Consider the following 20723-nt stretch of genomic DNA (forward strand, 5'->3'; position numbering starts at 1 on the left):
TGGCCACTCTGCGGGCCCTACTTCCACTCCTCCACAGACTGTGATTGGGGAGGGGGTCACAGACACCTGGCTATCTATGCAGCTGTGGGCAGGGGAGTTCAGGATCAGGACCCTCTCCCTGCCGAGCAAACATACGGTCCCAGAGCACAAGACGGCGGATCCCTGACCGGCCTGTCCAGGCCCACAGAGGGGGCCGTGGCCACCCCTCCCAGGGCCGCAGGAAACGGCCTGGCCCCACTTGCAGCCAGGGCCAGCGACTCTGGCTTCCCTTCAGGCCCGTTTCCTTTATCCGGTTGTTTTGCTCTGAGTTCACAAAGCTCAGCCTTCCCTTCCCCTCCATTTCCACCCCTTCCCCCATTCCAGAGAGGAGCAGGACGGAAACCGGACATTTCAGGGCCCCTCCCCATCCACCCCCCAAGCCTAGGGGAGTCCCATCCCGCGTCCCCACTCGCCCCCTGCTGCCTGAGGCTGGGAGCGCAGCTGGAAGGGGGGTGGGGGTGGGGTGGGGTGGGGGCCGGCCTCATCCAGGTGTGGCGGGTAGTCCTGGTTCCCCTACCAAGCGGCCTGTTGCCCCCAGCGCCCGCTCCTGGCCCAGGCCCAGATCCAGGGGTGGTGGGCCCCACCCCAGCAGGCGAAGAGAAGACCAGACCGCAGCACCAGCAGTTTATTGAGTCCTGGCTAGGTGCCTGGAGCACGTCCAGGGCCATGACAAGGAGGGGCCTGGGCCCAGCAGTAAGCCAACAAGAGGGAGAGGAGGCAGTCGTCACCAAATGAAGCTCGTTCCCAGGCCCCGCGGACCCGATGGCTCTTCTCTGGCCTGCGCAGGACGCGCTAGGAGTCCTTGGAGGCTGCTGCACGCAGCGCGAAGAGCTTCTCCCAGCAGGTGGCGACGGTGTCCAGGACACGCAGGAGGAGCCGCCTCCGGCTGTGGCTGCGGCGACTCCGAGGAGGGTGCCTCCTGGGCCACCGGCTCCTCCTCCGCTGTCAGGGGCAGAAAGGTTAGCGAGTGACCACGGTCTCTGCGCCCTCCCCTCCCCCTCCCAGATGGGGACACCGCGGGACGGTGGAAGGCTCAGGGGACCTGTGGAAGGGGAGGGACCCGGGTCTGGCCCCACACACCTGGCGCATCATCCAGCAGTGGCGCCGCATCACTGCTTCGGTGCGCAGGGCTACAGTCCACGCGGCTTTCTCCAGTGCCCCGCGGCGGTGGCCCCGGGCCACTACCCTGCGCAGGGTCCGACCCAGGGATGCAATGGACAGCAGGATATCGTGCTCCTGGGACAGGAAGGGAGGAAACTGGGGGCTGAGGAGAGGAGCTCAACGGGGAGGCCCCGGAGGGGAACAGAGTGAGTCTCCCCCCCCCCCCCCCCCCCCGGCCCCGTACCTTCTGGGCACCGCAGGAAGCTCCCACCCGATCCCGATCCCGCCATCCGAGGACTGCAGCTCCAGTCAGGTTTTTCTGGATGAAATGGAGGGGTCGGGAGCCTGGCCCGACCTGCCTCACAGCAGCCTGCAGGTCCTCAAAGATGACCACACGGTAGTGGCGGAGCACGTCAGGGATGCTGCAGGTGCGGAGCCCTGCCTGACCCGGTGCGAGCCCCAGCAGAGCCAGCAGGAGCGCCCAGAGTGCAGGCTTGGGAGGCACCTGGAAGGGACACGGGGTCAGGGTGGGGTGCCCCGGCGGGCAGGGGAGACCTTCCCTACAGCAACCCCCAGGCAATTTGCTTTGGACGGCCCCCTACCACAGCCACCAGGGACTCTCTGAACTACAGCAGAAAACGAAAGGTCACCGTGCCATTCATCACCCAAGCATGGGTCTAGCAGGACAAATGCCTTCCTGTTTCAAGTCTGAGGGAAGGACAGTAGGCCTGCGAACCAGACAGCTCAATGCTTGATGCATAGACTGGCGGGCTGGAGGATGGCCAGGGGTGAGGGTGAGGGTGGGGGGGAGGCGGGCTGGGAAGGCAGGCCCACTGAGCCCTGAGGGGCCAAGAAGGAGACAGAGGGCTCCAGAGCAGGAACACCCGGTGCTCTGTGTGCATGGGAACTAGGGGCTCACAAGACTGGAGGGCAGGGCTGACCCCTAGGTCTAGGGGTCCAGCGGGAAACGCTACCTGCCGGTATGGCTACACCCCTGGCTATCCCCTAACTCAACCCCACACCTCCCAGACATCAGTCCCAACCAGACAGCCAGGCTCTCTCCTCCTGATGAGCACCCCCTGATCCCCAGAACGTTGCTCACCTCTGGGTCCCCAGAGCAGGGGCAGAACTAACCCACCCCCACAGCCATGGGAAGTGGGGTGCCCTTGCACCTCCAGCCCAACCAGGACAGGGGTGAGGGCTCAGAGCTCAAGGCCACACCCCTCTGAGGGGGGGGGGGAAGTCTTGGGGAATCCCCCAGAGGCAAGGGAGAAAGGGGCCACATTGTGCCCCACCAGGCATCCCTTTCACGAGCCTCCCCCTCCAGAAGGGGCTGGCTTGGGGAGAAACCCACCACCACCCTCCCCCTAGAAGCCCAAACATCAAAGAGAAAGACCGGCTAGTTCCCAAACAGCGACTGGAAAATTAATCATGTGAACCCAGCGAGACGCAGGACTCGACTCGGCTTCCCAGCCCTGGGAGGGGAGCCTGACCGAGCTGGAGACCTGGGGTGCAGCGCTGGCAGGAGGAGTGGGTGCCTTTAGCTGTGACCCCTCCTCAAATCTGCCCCCAGGCATGCTGGGGGTGGGGTCAGAGGTCACAGCAAGAACAAGAGTTGTGGGTGTGGAGAGCCGTGCACATGGGGGAGATTGGCTGCCCAGCTCTAGGAAGGCCTGCCTGTCCCCCACCCCAGCCAGTGAGAACCGAGCAGCCCTGGCACCACCGGGCAGACCCCCTCCCTTCTCCTCCCCACCCCCCCCCCCACCCACCCACTGCCGGAAGGACAGGCAAGAACACCCAGGGCCAGGCCTGCCAGGCCCTCCAGGCCAAGGTGACGGGAATCAAGGGAGGTTTCCCAGTAGGGGACAGACGCTCAAGCAGCCTCCCCTGGACTATGCTCGGTCCCAAACCCTCGACCAGAGTGAGCCCCTTCCCCACTGGCCCCACGCTGCTCACCATGGGCCTCTGAGGGTGAGGCCCTCCCTCACTCCTGCCAGTGGGCCTTGCACATGATCCTGGGTCCTCAGGTAGGGAGTGTGGCTGCCACTCCAAGTCCTGCTCCAAGCCTGGCCAACAGGCTTCCCAGGACAGGACACAGCAGGGAAGGCTGGCGGCAGGCAGACAAGGCTTTTGAAGTTGGCTCCTCCGAGCAGAGGAGGGAGGGAGCGGGAGGGAGGCCCCACAACCCCAGCCCTACCCCCTCCCTCTCCCCACCTCCTATCCAATTGCTTCTTCAATTAACCTGACCCTGGAGCCCGGCAGCTGCGGGCTCTCTTCCCATCCAGCGGGTCTTGGATTGAGCCATTGGCCCAAGAAGGTCTGTACTGTCGAGGGGCGGGGGGGGGGGGGGGGGAGGGTGTCCAGCGAGCAATGCTGGGCCCGCTGGGGTAGGGGAGCCAGAAGAGGCCAGGGGCCTGTCTGCACCCTCCACTGGGGCCTTCCTCAGCGGTCAGCAGGTGCTGCCTCTCCCAGGAGCCCGGCTGCCAGCAGAACCAGGTGAGCTGGACCTAACTCGCCACAGCCACCAGCCCCCACACCCTGATGTCCCGGGGGGGGGGGGGGGTGGGGGGCGGGTCCTGCCCCAGCTGGTCCTGGTGAGGGGCTTCCCAGGCTCATCCCTCCTGGGCCGAGGGGGTCTTTCGCTGGGGGAGGTCACGGCCACTCGCCCAAACGGGCTCTCAACCCTGCAAGCACCACCTCAGAACAAGGGCAGTGTGCAGAACCCGACTTGCCTTGAGCTGGAGCTCAAGAAATCCCAGCTGGAGACAAGCTGAGGTACATCTGTCCCAGGGAGAAAAGTCGTTTAACCACCTCAAAGCAAACAACCCCCACGCAAAGGAGGAGATATCCACACTGGATGATCCAGGTGCTCTGGAACATTCCAAGGGCTCTGCAGAAGGCCGCACCCGACACTGAGTTCAGAAATGTGTCCAGGAGAAGCCACATCCAACTCAGAGCACAGAAGGCTTGCCAGCAGCCCCTGTGACTACAGTCAAGTCACCGTTCCTCCCTGGGCCTCGGTTTCTAGGTCTGTACAGGAATAGGCTGGCTTTCAACCTCCTAAAACTCCAGGAGTATCTCTTCGATGTGATAAATGTACCGGGCCGGATCCCTCCCGCCTCCTCCATGAGACAGAAGGAAACCCCAAAGACCCTGTGAACCGCCCTGCTCTGCTCCTCAGGCCTGGCCCACCTCAAGTGAGAAGCAGAAGCAGCATTTCCAGATTCAGAGTCTGGGAGTAGGATCCAGGCCACGGGGGTGGTCCCTCCCCTGCTCTGGGATGGCAGTGTCCTTGTGGCTCCCAGAACACCAGAGGCGGACCCAGCAGGGCCTGACTCTCTAGGCACAGCTGCCTGTGCCTCAGGTGCTGACATCGAGGCATGTGTTCCCTAACCTTGGCTGCCTTGAGGGGGCTGAGCCGTGGGTCAGTGACTGATGCCCACAGCAGTCTCCTCATCGGTGTCACCAGGAACCAAGAGGCACGAAGCAGCCTGTCTGGAATCTTCTCTAACATGAGCGTGTGGGAACGGCTGCCAGCTACTCCCCTCGTCACCATACGTAACAAGTAGCATCTCCTCTCCTTGGCCCACAGCCTCTGGACAACCCACGACCTCTGGCCAGATGTCTGCAGCCATGGCTGACACACCCCTTCGAAGAGAATCTGCTGGTTTCCAGTTGAACACACACACAGGGGTCCAAAGTATGAGGAAGTCCTTTATCCTCACACAGCATAAACAGTGCAAATATGCTAAGTCTCCCAGGTTATGCATTTTTCAATCCAGAGACGAGGACTTACAGGTGCTTTAGAACAAAATGGATTATACATTATTGATTATAAAAATAATGCCACGAGCAAACATGAGAAAAGCTCTTAGCGGTAACATTTCTTTCCGACACACACCCGAGGGGCCTCCCCGTGAGCCCCTAACAACACACTTGGGAGCCACTTTAGGCAGTTGGGCCCGCTGTCTGCACTCACGCAGGACGGTCACTTACCCTGGCAGGCAGACCTGGGAGATGCCCGGGGGAGCCCCAGCTGTTCCCAGAACGTGCACCGCCCCTCCCTTCCCACAGAATCTCAGGGGGTCCCACGGCTTCCCCTGCAGGGTTCAGGCTGTCTCCAAGAGCCCTAGTGAGCCCAGGACGCGGCCTGAGAGCACACGGGGGCAGCCAAAGCACCTACGGGAAGGCAGGGGAGAATGGCGCAGACAAAACCAGCAGGTCACCAACCCCGACAGGCTATCTGGAAAACCTTTAATTAAAGAGCAGGATGGGTGGCTCAGGGCCCCTTCCACCCCCTTGTCACTACCACACGCTCCCCTGCGCGCTGTCCTGAGGGCCGCCCCCTACAGGCACCGGAGGGTCAGAAGGTGTTCTTGATGTGGGCTGCCACCAGCACTAGGATCTCCCCAATCTTCCTCTGCCAGTTGGCGATGTCCTTGGACACAGCACACCACAGCTCCCCGTGCCGTGGCTCCGCGTTCTCACAGCGCCTCCTCACCTCCTCCCGCTGCTCCTGGGCAAGGACCACAGGGCACTTGAGACGGGGCTCCTCCCAGGCTGCCCCTCACACGCGCCCCACCACGCTCGCCCAGCCCCACGGCCCTGGACCTGGAGGGCAGTGGGGCACAAGTGGTGTCTGAGGTGCCCCGCTGCAGCGCTGATGGCACGCAGGTGCTGAGCCCAGTCGAGACCAAGTGTGTGCCTCACACAAGTACCCCGAGCAGCTTCCCAGACCCCATGGGGCACGGCTTCCACTTCCCATGGGGACTCCAGGACAGCTGGGCCAACACTAAGCATTGTGTGTGTGTGTGTGGGGGGGGGGGGGGTGCTGCTGCCCAGGCCCCCCCAGGCTCATGTCCAGTAGGACAGAACTCGCCCAGGCAGGACAATCATCAGGGCTTGAATCCCATCCCCGTTTCTACTGTGACCCCACGCCCCAGTCACCAACCAACTCATCAGAGATGCTAACAGACCACCTAAAACCACCCAAACATCTACATTTCAGGTTAAGAGGCTAAAGGCTGTAACGAGAAAGCAGACGCAGAAGCAAATACCGTCAGGAGGGACCCCTGTGCCTCTCGCCTCCACCCACCCGTTGCCCAGAGGTGGGGGTGGAGAGCAGCAGGCAGCCACAGCAGCACCTCACCTCTGTGCCATGCTGCAGCTCAAACTTGTAGAAGAACGCCCAGGCGTCCCCCAGGTCCGAGTCGATCTTCACCGTGCGGTGGAACCACTCCCTGGCCTTGGTGATCTTCCGCTCACTCCAGAACAGCCTGTCCGCAAGCATAAGTTCAGGGACCCAGCGTAAGTGGCCACGTCTGATGGTGCCTGAGGGGTGGTGGGGAGCCAGCTCTGGCAACATCAGGTCGATCCTCTCCCTGGCGAGCCCCTGAGCTCCCAACAGGAGAGCTGAGGAATGGGGCCTGGCTACCTGGGTATCGCTCCCACCACTAACCTGCAACTGTCCTTCAAGGGTCTAATCGGACTGTTTCTTAAAAAAGTCCACACAGAGCAAGAATTTCAAGCTCCTTTAAGTTATTAGTTTCCTCTGGGTAAAATACAAGAAGATGAAAGGAAACCTTACAAAAAGTTAAGACTTTGGTTAGGGAAAGTTCAGTGAAGTCAGCTCCTCAATAGATTCCTTCTGGAGCATCTGCCCCACGATGCAGTCCCTGGCAGGGACCCAGCCAGCACAGACAAGCTGGGCCTCGGCTCAGCACCAGAACTCGGGCCCACAGCAGACGCAGACACCTGCAAACCAGGCCCACGCTGGAAGCTTCAAGCGAGGACACCAGAAACCCACTGAAGGACCTGTGAGCACCCTCCCCCACACGTCAGGGAAGGCGGAAGGCAAGAGTGGGGAAGGACACTGGGGCAGCACTCTTTGACGGCTGAGACCCTGAGTGGCTTCCACCATCCGCCCAGTCCCAGTGCCCTCTGTGGCCACAGGCACAAAAGCAGACCGCCACACCACTGACACGCCATTCAGGGTGGCTGTGTGGGCTGGTCTCAGTTACAAAACGGAGTAATTTCATGCTCTGATAGCTTGATTGTTTTTTAAGCCCTGTGGTATTCTTAATTGCTGGGTGTTAGATAAACTATGACTTAAAGAGCACAAACTCAGATAGCAGGTTCACAGGACACCAACCTGGGAACAGCAAGGAGTGACTTATTTGCTTTAGCAAAGCCTTTTATGAGGTTTTACGGCTGCCCTATCAGAGCATCAAACAGAGCAGCTCTTCTGGGCGGCGGAAGCCCAGGGCAGAAGGGGGCCCCGGGCGGGCCCAAGCCGGGCCTCAGGAGCCGGAGGGAAGCCTCCACGTGCAGCGTCCTCAGCCTCAAAGCAGCTGGAGGGGAGGTGCCCGGGAGGACCTGAGGAAGTGGGGCCGACACCACCTGCGCATGCCTCGGGATGGGCCAGACTCCCGCTCGGGCAGCAACAGCACGCAGGGGCTCCTGGGCACATATGCCACCTCCGCAAGGGGAGGCCTGAGCAGCAGTCCCGGGAGCCCAGCCAAGGCTCCTTCTGATGCCCCCCACCGCAAACGCAGTCACCTCCCGGCCTCCTCTGAGCATACGCAGCCCCCACCCTGCTCGCAGGGCCCCCACGCGTCGGCCGTAACCTCACTTAATCTTGCCGAGGCCCCGAACTCCCTCCCACACCTCCCACACCGCAGGCCACCCCAGGGAGCCTCTGACCCAGCACCCAACGTATGAGCTGATGGTGTGAGGTCACTCGCTGACCTCCTGTTGCCCTTGAGACCATGCAACCCAAAGGAAAGATGGTCTCTGGCATGGCCATCTCCACACCTGCAGGCACACTGTTTGGGCCTGACTGATGGACCCTGGATTGTCCCCAAGGTCACCAAGGTGAAAGTGTCTGCTTTCTCACGATAACACGAGAAAGATAATTTCCTTGCTTATAGCCCTTTGAGCCAAAGGAGTCTTGCTTACTAAATTCCATGTGGACCAATGTCAGCAAGTTTGTCTCTGTCTTTCGACGTAGGACACGTGTACGTGTAAACCAAGAAGTGCCCAGACTGAGAGCAGTCCCGTCAGAAGGAGCCCAGGACAGAGGGAAGGAGGGCGGGGCTCAGAGGAAGCAGCCTATCTGTGGGTCAGGGGCAGCGCAGACCATTGGGACGGCACCTATCCACATGGCCTCTGCCTGGAGATGTGCCTGCCTTGGGTCAAAGCAGAAGTGCTTCATTGTGGAATGCTGGTGGCCAAGGACCCTAAGAGATCCCATCAGGTCCCGAATGGTCAGCGACCCCACAAGGGCCCCTCACTCACTTGGCCACAGCCAGGAGCACGTGGGGGTCGTGCTCACACTTCTTCAGGGCGTCGACACTCTTGGTCTTCCTCTGGGGCCTTGCCTCAAGAAAAATGGCTTCAGACCACAGGACACCTAAAATTCAGACACAAGGAGGCCACAACTCAGACCCCCACCTCTGCTTTCAGGCACGGCCCATCCGTGCATATGCTGCCCCGAGATGGGCCTGCCAACATTCTAACCCGGGGTGTCCTCAGACCACGGCTACGGCCTCCCACGTCTGGGGGAGAGTCGCAAAGGCTGCACTGACCACCTGCCCCACAGCAGCTCTGATGGCACAGGCCAGACAAAGTTCTGGCAGTGACTAGGTAGGCAGTACCCAAAACCTTCAAGGTTCACTCCCACTGACTCCATAATTTCATATCTAAGGATTTATTACAACAAAAAAATCAGAAATACTAACAAAGATTCAAATTGACCAATAGGTGCATCGTAGATTTCTGGTATACATCTACACAGGCACTTTCAACTTTAAAAAAAATTTTTTTTCAACGTTTATTTATTTTTGGGACAGAGAGAGACAGAGTATGAACGGGGGAGGGGCAGAGAGAGAGAGGGAGACACAGAATCGGAAACAGGCTCCAGGCTCCGAGCCATCAGCCCAGAGCCTGACGCGGGGCTCGAACTCACGGACCGCGAGATCGTGACCTGGCTGAAGTCGGACGCTTAACCGACTGCGCCACCCAGGCGCCCCGGCACTTTCAACTTTAAAACAAGTCCCGGGGCGCCCAGGCAGCTCAGTCGGTTAAGCGTCCGACTCTTGATTTCAGCTCAGGTCGTGATCTCACGGTTTGTGGGTTCGAGCCCTACGTCGGGCTCTGCAATGACAGTGTGGAGCCTGCCTGAGATTCTCTCTCTCTCCCTCTTGCTCTCTGCCCCTCCCCCACTTTCTCTCTCTCTCTCTCTCTCTCTCTCTCTCTCAAAATAAAACAAGGGACAACACTAAACACACAGGACTTGGGTTTTGTGCAGGAACACAAGTTATGACAATACAAATAAGTCAAAAGTGACTTAAAGGTGAGTTTTAATATCTTTTTTTTTTTTTTTTACCCCAAATCTGTTCACAGTGCACGTATATTTAAATGCAAAGTAAGATAACAGAAGTTAAGTTTCAGAAGAAAAAGTAATGGTAGTGAACCAGAACACGAAGTCAAACCCACAACAACTGGGACTGGGGATTTAGTTCAAATGTCTGAAAGATCAGGTGCAGCTGAAACTCCGACAAACAAAACACTTTAATAGGGTGTCTGAACCCCGAGACCCACTCCCCCAGGAACTGCTGCTGCCTGGCAAGTCTGGGAAGCCGGGAAGTCCCTTACCGGAGTTGGGGCACTCCTGGAGCGCCTTGGCCATGAGCGTGTTGGCGATGTTCTTCAGCCCTGCGCGGTACTCCAGCCTGACAGACTCCAACCTGAGGAGAGAGGCCCAAAGGACAAGTCAGACCCCATCCACTGAAGCCCACTGGCAAGCCTAACAGTTCTCGAAGCTCCTGGGAAGCCACCGTGGCCAGAGCCACCTGCCCTGCCAAGCAGAGCTCGTCCACCAGAGACGCAAGGCACTCGTGCCCACCCCGCCATCAGGCCTGCCAGCAGCCACCCTAGCCGAGGCCTGGACCCTGACATCATGTAGGCACAAGCAGACACGGAGGGCGAGGGCATGCTGGTGCTCCCAGGATGGCTGGGCACCACAGCAGCGGCATCCAGGACCTGCCCAACTCTCTGGGGTCTCCTTTGGCAACAGCTACACTGCAGCCCTGCGACGCTGTTTCCTACAGACAGAATGCCATCCTCGCCTGACAACTTCCTGTTCACCCTTAAAGCCCTGTCCAGATGCCGCCTCTGCTGTGGGATGCACTTCCTCGGCCTCATCCATCCCTGATCCCCCATCGTTAGCTCCTGGCTCCCCTGGGCGCCTGCTACTAGAGCACAAATGAAACTGCACCCCACTATGTGCAGGCCTGTTTGTAAATGGAGCCCATCCGAGCTGGACCCTCCCAAGACAGGGACTGTGCTTCCTCCCAGCCAGCACCTGCCACCCTTCTCACGGAGCCTGAGCTGGGAACGCTGCACAAATGAGTCTGCATGAGTCTGCATGAGCGACTGAGGGAGCACAGCCCCTCCGAGGGGCCAGCCCGGCTCGCCGGGACTCACCACAGGCCGGGGTTCTTTGGGTTCTTCAGGCGAGACTTCTCCAAAATGGCCCGAGCGCGGGTCAGCTGCCCAACCTTCTCCTCCAGCCGAGAAAGCAAAAGCCACAGAGGGGTGGAGTGGGGACATTTTTTCAACTGCAGCAACAAAGAAGAGAGGGATTGGCTGGTGTCAGGGAGGGGCTGTGACAGCTGTGGCAGGCTCCTGGGCCAGGAGTCAGGGATGCCGATGTCCACAGCCACCTGCCCATTTCAGGTCTGGGTGTGGGGTTTCAGGTGCACGGTAGTGCTGTGTACAAGCGTATGTTTACTATGTGGCTGTGCACACGTGCATGCGTGTGGGGCGCACACACGGCCGCCTGTACGTTAACTGTGCTATGACCCGCACTTGACTCAATGTGGGGCACACAGCTCTGTGGAAGGAAAAACACGGGTCTGAGCAAGGGGACCAGGGTCTGGCCCTGCTACCACGCTACCAGCTGGGGCCCAAGTGAATCACTGCCCGCTGGGCCTCCGATTCCTGAGCAAGGCGAGGCGTAACGACACCCTGAGGCCAGGCGTCCAGTCTACAAGAGTCAGCTCGTAGCTGCAGCCAGGGGCACCAGCTCACCCCCTGGCTGTAGGCTTCCCGAGCCTTCTCCACCAACTCCTCCTGCTCCTCGATCTGCCCCTTCATCATCCACAGCTTAGGGAAGTCCTCATAGTGCTTCAGGGCCTCCTCACACAGCTCCTGGGCAGCCGCAATGTTCCCCAGCACCCACTCCAGCTTCACAGACTTCATGAACACCTGCAAGACAACCAGACACGCTGTTAAGCAGCCCCTGCTCCGGCCCTGACCACCGGTCTGGACGGCACGGCGACGTCTAGCACTGTGCCCTGGAAGGACGGCGCCTTCCCAATCCACGCTTTACACTGCAGCTCCCCTTAAATGCCACTCATCCTGCTGTGTTTTATGGACCTCTGTAAGCTGTTTCACATCCTTTGGAACAAGGTGGGCGTCGAAAACCACAAATACGGGGCGCCTGGGTGGCTCAGCTGGTTGAGCATCCGACTTTGACTCAGGTCATGATCTCACAGCTCGTGGATTCGAGCCCCGTGTTGGGCTCTGTGCTGAGAGCTCGGAGCCTGGAGCCTACTTCCGATTCTGTGCCTCCCTCTCTGTCCCAACCCACTCGCGTTCCGTCTCTGTCTCTCTCAAAAATAAACATTAAAAACACAAATACACCTCGCAGTCAAGTATGAACCAATAAGCCAAGAGTACCACAGCTTTAGGTGGCACCTCGCACCTTCCGGACACCACAGGCCCCAGGGACCCAGGATGGCCCCAACGCCCCGCTCACCCGGGCGGTGGGTGCGCTGCTCCGCGCTTTGGCCAGTAGCCGCCGGGCACGCTCGTACTCATTGTTCTCGGATTCCAGCTTCACAGCGGCCAGCCAGATCTCCTCGCTGTTGGGGTTGGCCTGGAGGGAGAGATGGGATCAGAACAAAGTGGCCAGGGCTAGATTATACTTAATCAAGAGCAGCTAGCCTGGGCACCAGGCCGGGCCTCACTCTGCTGCAGGGCAGTCCGATTCCAGAGCTAACAGATGACAGAGCAGGGTCCGGCCCAAGAGTGCTGACCCACCTGAAAACAAGCCAGCCCATTTTCTAGGCACTCAGGCAACACCACCAGCAGCTGGAGAGCCGTCTTCTCCAGGACCCACCCTGAGCTGCAGCCAGGGGCACCAGCTCACCCCCTGGTTGCAGGCCTCCCTGAGTGGCCTCTCAAAGCCGGAACGGCTCACTCACGTTCTACCCATGTGGATCTGCCATACCCAACCCTGTTCCCAAGCCTGGTGACAAGGGACTGGCCATCTCGGTGTGTCTGTGTGAGCAGGAAAGAATGATGCCCAGGGGATCACTGATGGCGTGGAAGGCTCCCAAGGGCTAGGACTGGGCCACGTACCAACCAGAATCCAGCAGACACACAGGTGCTACACTCGCGGCCTTCTGAAAGCACACTCGCCTGGCTGCATCACAGACCTCATCAACAGCCCCAGAGTGACCAGCAGGGAAAGGACAGGGCACCTGGAGGGTGGTGCTGGGGACTGGCAGCGGTGCCCAGGCAGATGGCGGGAGAATGCTTGGCGGGTGATGGCTCAGACAGAAGGAGCGTCCTGAACATGTGACTGTCCTCCAACGGACAGGAAAAAGCAAAAGGCCAGATACCAGCCAGGCTCCTCTCGTGGCATTTACTCAGGGAAGGACAAACTTAATTACGCTAGTCAGGGTTACAACAACACACTGATGTTTACACAGCACTCAACAGTTTATAAACATGGCTGCTACGAGCACTGAATAACATGAGAAGTGCTGAATCGCTGTACTGCACACTTCCCAAAACTAACATAACACCGTGGGGGGGCACCTGGGGGGCTCAGTTGGTTACGTGTCCGACTTTGGTTCAGGTCATGGTCTCGTGGTTTGTGGGTTTGAGCCCCACGTTGGGCTCTGTGCTGACAGCTCGGAGCCTGGAGCCTGCTTTGGATCCTGTGTCTCCCCCTCTCTCTGCCCCTCCTACGCTAATGTTCTGTCTCTCTCTGTCTCTCAATAATAAATAAACATTAAAAAAAAACCAAAAACCAAAAACACCGTGGGTTAGCTCTGCTGGAACGAAAGTTAAAATACATTAAGCATGCTAACTGCTAACCGCACGCTGCCCGGGTCATGACACCAGCCCAAAGAGAAGCCTGGCTAGGTGTAGCCGTCTGAATGTAATCCCAACCACCTAAGGGCCCAGCAGCACCAGGAGGCCCACGAGTGGCCTCTGTGCGCATCCTGTGTTCAGAGTACAGGGACGGAACAATCCAACTCTCACATGTGCTCTCCTGTGAGAAATGGCTGTATCTGGCTACTGCTCCACTCACCTGGGGAATGTCGCCTGCTTGCCCCGTGCTCTGTGTCCTGGAATATTTGGCCCACGGTTACACTGAATGGCCATGACCAAGAGGTAGGTCTGCCAGCTGGCCATCCTCCTACTCTTGGGCCCCCTCAGGACCCCAGCTGCCCGCAGAGCAGCCGAGTCTGGTGCGTCAGGACCAACTCACTTCTCCTCTCTCGGGTCAGCTCCCGTCAATGAGCAGGGGGAGGGCTCAAGGGCACATGCACGCTGCAGCCCTCGGGCCTCGACAGGCACTGAGGTGGGGGTTCAAGTGCACACGCCCCCTGGCAGCCCAGCGGACCCCTCAACCCACCTGGAAGGCCAGAGCCAGGATGCTCCTTGCCGCAGGCACATCCCCCGCCAGCCACTTGGACTTGGCGCCCATAAGCCACAGCACCTCCGCTTTGGGGCAATGGGCCACAGCCCTCTGCAGGAGTGCCTCCAAGGACTCCCTGAAAGACAGAAGGCCACAGTCACCACCAGAGCATGCAGGGTGCTCACAGCGTCAGCCTGGGTGCCGAAAAGACAGTTACTGCTCCAAAGTTCGGTGCTATAAATGATTTACCAAATTTTACGATGGGGAGAGTGTGGGGAAATCTTTTCTCTTCATAAAGGTTCTAAAATCAACTACCGAGGAGGGTGCTACAAAGCATGCATTGTTAAATAGCTAAGCCTGATGGAGGAACTTCTCAAGGGACCCTTTCATAGCCATGGGTCCTGAGGGGAGTGACAACTTCACAGTCTGGGTGACAGGAGAGCTCTTTTCATCTTTAACCACAGATCTGCTGATAAAGATTATGACCCAGAATCTGTTCTCTGGCATCCAAAGAAATGGTCTTATTGGAAGAAACTTATTTTGGTCACTACCGAGCAAGAATACCGGAGCCTGGGTATCAGGGGGGAAGCCCCCAACCCTCAGGCGGCCACCACCCCTGTTGCACCGCCTGGCACACAAGCTCTCTGGGCCTCGGCAGCAAGACGAAGGACTCACTCTGTGTGGAGAGAAGCCCAAGAGAGTCTGCAGCATGCTTCCCAGATGACACCAGAGCCAGGACCCCAGACCCTGAGCCCTTCGTGCCATTCCATGCCACGAGTCAGCCGGACAGGAAGGGTGCCAGAGCCGGGGAGGGGGCTGCCCCACGCCCAGGACCCAAGAGGAGCAGTGCCAGTGAGGCACGTCCACAGACCACAGCCAGCAGGAGAGGCCCTGCTCGGGACTTGGGACTGTCACGGGTGAACTTGTACAGGGTGAGCCAGCACGGTCATCTCAAAGCAGCCTCAGATGAGTCCACTCCAAAACACTAAACCAGATGGTGAGAGTGGGGAGGAGACAAAAGCCTCAGCAACACACATGGGAAAACACCCTGACTGGACTGAGATTCAACAATGCCGGGAAAGGAAAGAGAAAGGGGCTGGATGCTCCCAGCAAAAGCCCTGCTGGAATGAGCAAGGCCTGTCCCCCCGCCCCAGCACAGGAAAGAGCAGCAGAGGGCCTGGATGGAGAGTGCACAACATGAGGCTGATACCCTGGAGAGGCACCCCTGGAACACCAGAAATTGCAACACCTAATTCAATCAGCAGTTACAGCCAATAAGGCAGACCCAAAAGGTTTTTTCAATTAAAGAATACAATTAGAGAAAATTGTCAAGGACCTCCTCAGAGCACAAAAACTAGCCTAAACCCAAAGTCAGCAGAGCTTAAATGAAAACCATGCCTGCCTGGGCCCAGATGCCGCACCGCCCACACCGCTAAATCCAGCGCTGGCACAGACGTGGAGCTTTAGAACCCTGCCTCGCCCCAGGCACCCTTGGGCCACCAGGCGTCTGCCAACGCAGCTGTAGGCACTTCTGCAGAAATGCCCTCGGCGTCTCAGCTTCTCAACTATAAAAGAGTGATAATCCCATCTGGTACAGAAGGAGCCATAAAGACAGATCTCAAAGTCTCAAGTGCAGCAGAAGATTCTGTCCCTCGTTGCAGAGGACTGGACCTCAAGTTTAGGTCCTTGCCCACCTATGGGGAGGGGAGGTTTCAACTCAGCTCTGCCCAACCTGGAGTCAGGAGGCCAATGGGCACACGGAGTGGAGCGCGCCACCAGGCACCTGGGGCCCAAGCACATACCTGGTGCCATGGTTCTTCTCGAAGTACGCAGCTCTCAGCCACACACTCTTCTTGCTGGGGAACACTTGCAGGGCGTAGGCATAGATAGCTCGCGCACACTCCAGGGCATTGTGGGCCACACACTAGAGCAGAAAGATAAGGGTGAGAGTGGGCAGCCCAGCCCTGGCCTCAGAGCAGGAGGCACGACGGCCCGTCTGCTCAGAACCACACCGTGGGAAACACGACCCGGGAGAGCGAAACCCCAGGAGGATGGGGAGTAAAACACACGGGGCCCGGCATGGGGCTGTCTGCCAGCCCTCATACACAGCAGGAGCTGGTGCAGGGGAAGAGCAGCCGCCAGCCGCAGGGGAGAGCTGACCACACACCACACACGTTGGTTCCTCTCTGAACTCAGGGTTAAGTGTATGTTCTCCCTTATAAAAGCCATGCTCGTTAGAAACCTGTAAAACACAGATGAGCACAAAGAGAAAGAAAGCATCTATCCACCTGAATGGCTGTGAACGGGTGTGGGCTCTGATGCGGGGAACAGAAAAACTCTGGAGTCTGAGACCGCGGCGATGGCCGCACAACACCGTGAGTGTGCTAGACGCCATGGAATCACATGCTTCCAAGTGGCAAGAATGGCAAACTTTATGACATGTGTATTTTACCACAATAAAAAATGTAGCTTACGGGGCACCTGGGTGGCTCAGTTGGTTAAGCATCCGACTCTTGAGTTTGGCTCAGATCATGATCTCACGAGTTCGTGAGATCGAGTCCCATGTTCAGGCTCCGCACTCACAGTGTGAAGCCCGCTTGGGGTTCTCTCTCTCCACCCCTCCCTCACAGACAGAGAGCACTGTCTCTCAAAGATAAATGAACTTGAAAGAAAGAAAGAAAGAAAGAAAGAAAGAAAGAAAGAAAGAAAGAAAGAAAGAAAGAGAGAGAAAGGAAGGAAGAAAAACAGTTTTCTTTTTTTTTTTTAATGTTTTATTTATTTTTGAGAGAGAGAGAGAGAGAGGGAGAGAGGGAGAGAGAAAGCTAGGGAGGGGCATAGAGAGAGGGAGACACAGAATCTGAAGCAGGCTCCAGGCTCTGAGCTGTCAGCACAGAGCCTGATGCGGGACTTGAACTCACGAACCGTGAGATCATGACCTGAGCCAAAGTCAGACGCTGAACTGACTGAGCCACCCAGGTGCCCTAGCTTTCCTTCTTAAAAAAAAAAAAAAAAAAAAAAAATGCAGCTTAAAAAAGAGAAAGAAAGAACCCATCCACTCAAACAGAACTTCCATAAACACTTGCTGCTACTTTCTCTGGATGTTTTTTTTCCTTATTGAAGAATGACTTTAGGGGGGCCTGGGTGGCTCAGTCGGTTAGGCATCCGACTTCGGCTCAGGTCATGGTCTCATGGTTCGTGGGTTTGAGCCCCACGTCAGGCTCTGTGCTGACAGCTTGGAGCCTGGAGCCTGCTTTGCAATCTGTGTCTCCCTCTCTCTCTGCCCCTTCCCCACTCATGCTCTCTCTCTCTCTCTCTCTCTCGCTCTCACTCTCAAACATAAATAAGCATTGAAAAAAAAAAAAAAAAGACAGAAAGAATGACTTTATTCCCTGGTTGGAATCAAGCAACACAAGAAAGCCAGTCGCTCTGTGAAAGCCATCTCTTGAGAAGGTCACAAGCCAGGGACGCTCACTGGAACGGGCTGACCCAGGGGAAAGGCCAGTGCCTCCCATACTCAACACCAGATGCTCGCGGACCACCTGAGAATTGTGCCGCCCTAAACACTCTGCACACGCAGGAAGCGTTCTCATACCAAGAAAGAGGTTTTGTATTCTGAGGTAAGTGAAAAGCCACTAGGAACTGTGTCAGAAACAAAGTTTTGCAGCAACGATCATCAAAATGTCACGGATGGAACCAGACAGGCACCTCGCAGAGCCAGCCAAGGCCACTTCCCAGACTGACAGCTGCATTCTCCAAGAGAACGGCTATAAGCCTCCTGCTGCACAAAGACCACCATGTGGAAATGGGTGTGGAGTTAAAAAACAGGGATGCAGCTTCGACCTCCTTGTTCAGACTGGGTTCCTTCTTGGTCACGTGGCCTCAATCTGACTCAAGCACCACAGAAACCAAGAAGGGCCCCGCCTCGGGCGTGTCCTGACCAGTAGTGACTGAAAAAGTGACAGAAGATGCCAGATGAGGATTAGACCCCATACAAACTGGTCTGTACTCTTTGTGACTTTTGACCAAGGTCCTGGAGGCCGGTTACAAAGACTTTCGGGCATCCGTGGCCCCACTGGATCAAGTGACAGCCCACCAGGGGTCTCAGGTGTGGGTGAGCCAGGCAGGGCCCCGTGGGGTGGGAGTATTACGAAAACACTTCGCTCTTCTGAGCACAGAGACTCGAGCTCTTACTCCAGAATTGCACAGCTTTGTGAAAGACAGCCGTGTTGTTCTACGACACGTGCAAGAGACAATAAAAAAGAAAAAGAAAATCTGCAATGGTTCGTGGGCTTCTGCTCCCACAATCTGTCATCCATAGGGCAAGGTCTATCCCCCCTCCGCTCCTCCCCTCGCCAGGCCTCCTATGCTGTCAAAGCAATAAGGAAAATAAAATGAAGTGTTTAACTCCATATGCAGAATAAAAAGGGGCTCGACAACAAGAAACTAGGATTCTTTGGCATATTTGGGAATTTCCTTTCGATACAGACACTGAGCATATTTGTTACTCTTTATACTTCTTTGTGTCTTAAATGTTACATAATGAAAAGCTTTTAACAACCATCATGGTTGGCCTGTGTCTCGACTCGCCTAAAGAACCAAGGTATATTTGGTGTGCACTAGACCATCGGCAGGCCACAGGCCCCTGGAAGTGCATGGCATGGCCAGCCCCTGTGCCCTGGGTCACAGCACATGTGGCGCTCAAGAGGTTATGTGAGCTCCACACCGGTGATGCCATCAGGGGCTATAATCTCCCAGAATGGAGTAGGGATCCTTGGCCTCTCCTAACAGAAAGAAACAAATACCCACGTGAATAAGGGAAAAGTCATTACTGTAGAATTCCAACTAATAAACTCTAATAAAATACAGAAGAAACGGTGTTGAGAAAAGCACTATTTGGCACCTGGGGGGCTCAGTCAGTTAAGTGTCCGACTTCGGCTCAGGTCATGATCTCACAGTTTGTGAGTTCGAGCCCCACGTTGGGCTCTGTGAGGACACCTCAGAGCCTGGAGCCTGCTTTGAATTCTGTCTCCTGGTCTCTCTGCCACTCTCCCGTTCATGCTCTGACTCTCTCTCTCAAAAATAAACATTAAGAAAGAAAAGAAAAGAAAAGAAAAGAAAAGAAAAGAAAAGAAAAGAAAAGAGAAAGAAAGAAAGAAAGAAAAGCACTATTTGGCAAATACCATAGTAACTGATACAGGACAAAAACATCATTAATGGGCCTGCAAACTAGTAGGTCAAAGTTTGGCGAGAAACAGGATGTTTAATCTCAGAGTGCCTCCCCACAAGGCACTTATTAATTAGAAAGGAGAAAAAGAGTAACCTTCCAGTGGAGAAACCTGATGGATGCCACTTGAGCTGCTCAGAGTTGAACGGGCACAGGCACCCACCACCACAACCTGCCAGGACACAACATCCCACAAAGATGCAGAACCCCAACCCCAATGTGGGGACACATCATGGAGACCCAAATCAGGGGGCCACAAAGTCACAAAGTCAATCAGGGGCCAGAAGTCAGACTCCTGAAAAACGACGACAGACCAAAGCCCTCTCTAGACTATCAGGGCCGCGGAAACCTGAGGCTGTGACCGGGGGCGGCCGCTGCACCAGAACCAGCTGTGTTTTTCCTTCCTGTGAAACGGACACTTAGGGAGGCAACTGGTGGAATTTGGCCTGCAAATTACATAATGGCACTGTGTCAACATTATTTCCTCATTTTGATAGCTATGTTGTGACTGTGTAAGAAAACATCGTCTTTTAAAGAAACGCTGCAGTACTTGGAGGAAAGGGGCCGTGACCTCTGCAATTTACTCGCAACTATTCAGAAGAAACAGTAAGGGGTGTGTGTGCATGTGTGTGCATGTGTGAGTGGAAGGGGAAAGGCAAATGTGGTGAAACGGTCAAATTCGGAGGAATCTGGGTGAAGGGCATATAAGAAGCCTTCATACAGTTTGCAACATCTGTAAATCTAAAATTATTTCAAAATAAGCTAAAAAAAAAAAAAAGAGAGCCACCTTTAAGGCACTGAATACCTAAAATACATACTGATTTTGACCCCCATGCTCTCTTCTCTGGAAGCCTATTCCAAGGAAATAATTTCAAAGTAGGCAAAAGCTTTGTATACAAAATGCCTTCTGAAGTGCAACGTATAAAAGAACCCAGGGGGTAGATGTGGGGAGGTAAAAAACAGCCGAGAGAGCTCTGTGGGCTCCCACTCTGCTGGCTCCTGGTCCACAGCACATAGTCAGCCCACACAGAGCACAGAGCACTGCAGATCAGGAGGTCTGCAAGGAGTGGCTCTCCAGGTAAACCTGGGTTAGGAGAAATCTGTACTCCTTACAGCTACAACTATGTTTAAGCAAGTCAGCAGATCAGGGGCCCCTGGGTGGCTCTGACTCTTGAAAATCTTGATCTTGGCTCAGGTCATGATCTTGCAAGTTTGTGGGTTCGAGCCCCACGTCGGGCTCTGTAATGACAGCATGGAGCCTGCCTGGGATTCTCTCTCCTCTCTCTCCGACCCTCCAGCTCACGCATGCTCTCTCTCAAAATAAATACATTTGAAAAACTCAGCAGATCAAGACGACTTTCACGTCTGCAGCTAGTTCCCCACAGGTGCTTCAGGCCCACGTAGCCGGACTTACACTGTCAGCATCTTCCATCCAGGTGTGCTTCCGATCTTCCTCCTCGATCCCAATGCCAATCACAGCACGCATGACGGCCTGGCAGGTGGCCACGCTCCCAGCCTTGTCGCACTCCTCAGCATCCTGCAAGAGGGACACAAAACTATAGTCCAGAGCTGCAGGTGCCCGACAGGGGCACGCTACGCCCACATGAAGAGGACGGACAGCCCCTGCACTGCAGGTCGGTG

General features: G+C 56.6%; 2 protein-coding genes across 2 annotated transcripts in view; both read right to left on the reverse strand.

Moving 5' to 3' along the window:
• Nucleotides 1-647: 647 nt before the first annotated feature.
• Nucleotides 648-5252, reverse strand: CA3H20orf204 (chromosome A3 C20orf204 homolog). The gene is made up of 4 exons (XM_045443861.1): nucleotides 3097-5252; nucleotides 1385-1645; nucleotides 1120-1275; nucleotides 648-981 (listed from the first exon to the last, which is right to left on the reverse strand). The coding sequence occupies exons 1-4, from the start codon at nucleotides 3097-3099 to the stop codon at nucleotides 832-834; spliced, it is 570 nt and encodes a 189-aa protein (XP_045299817.1). The 5' UTR covers nucleotides 3100-5252; the 3' UTR covers nucleotides 648-831.
• Nucleotides 5253-5374: 122 nt separating this feature from the next.
• PRPF6 (pre-mRNA processing factor 6) overlaps nucleotides 5375-20723 on the reverse strand; it is a 49136-nt gene continuing 33787 nt past the window's right edge. The window contains exons 12-21 of the mRNA XM_045443859.1: nucleotides 20497-20619; nucleotides 15661-15782; nucleotides 13856-13994; nucleotides 11963-12082; nucleotides 11233-11409; nucleotides 10627-10760; nucleotides 9796-9887; nucleotides 8437-8551; nucleotides 6290-6416; nucleotides 5375-5656 (exon numbers count right to left, since the gene is read on the reverse strand). Coding sequence (XP_045299815.1) covers nucleotides 5504-5656; nucleotides 6290-6416; nucleotides 8437-8551; nucleotides 9796-9887; nucleotides 10627-10760; nucleotides 11233-11409; nucleotides 11963-12082; nucleotides 13856-13994; nucleotides 15661-15782; nucleotides 20497-20619 — 1302 coding nt within the window. The 3' untranslated portion in view covers nucleotides 5375-5503. The remainder of the gene's footprint in view (nucleotides 5657-6289; nucleotides 6417-8436; nucleotides 8552-9795; nucleotides 9888-10626; nucleotides 10761-11232; nucleotides 11410-11962; nucleotides 12083-13855; nucleotides 13995-15660; nucleotides 15783-20496; nucleotides 20620-20723) is intronic.

Source organism: Leopardus geoffroyi, chromosome A3 (genome assembly GCF_018350155.1).
Source record: "Leopardus geoffroyi isolate Oge1 chromosome A3, O.geoffroyi_Oge1_pat1.0, whole genome shotgun sequence".
Taxonomy (NCBI): Eukaryota; Metazoa; Chordata; class Mammalia; order Carnivora; family Felidae; genus Leopardus; species Leopardus geoffroyi.

Excerpts from the sequence above, each read along its gene's own strand:
- CA3H20orf204 (XM_045443861.1), bottom strand. Across the intron at positions 1,276-1,384 it reads CTTCCTGCGGTGCCCAGAAG|GAGCACGATATCCTGCTGTC; the intron begins GTACGGGGCCGG and ends TTCCTGTCCCAG. Across the intron at positions 982-1,119 it reads ACTGCTGGATGATGCGCCAG|CGGAGGAGGAGCCGGTGGCC; the intron begins GTGTGTGGGGCC and ends TGCCCCTGACAG.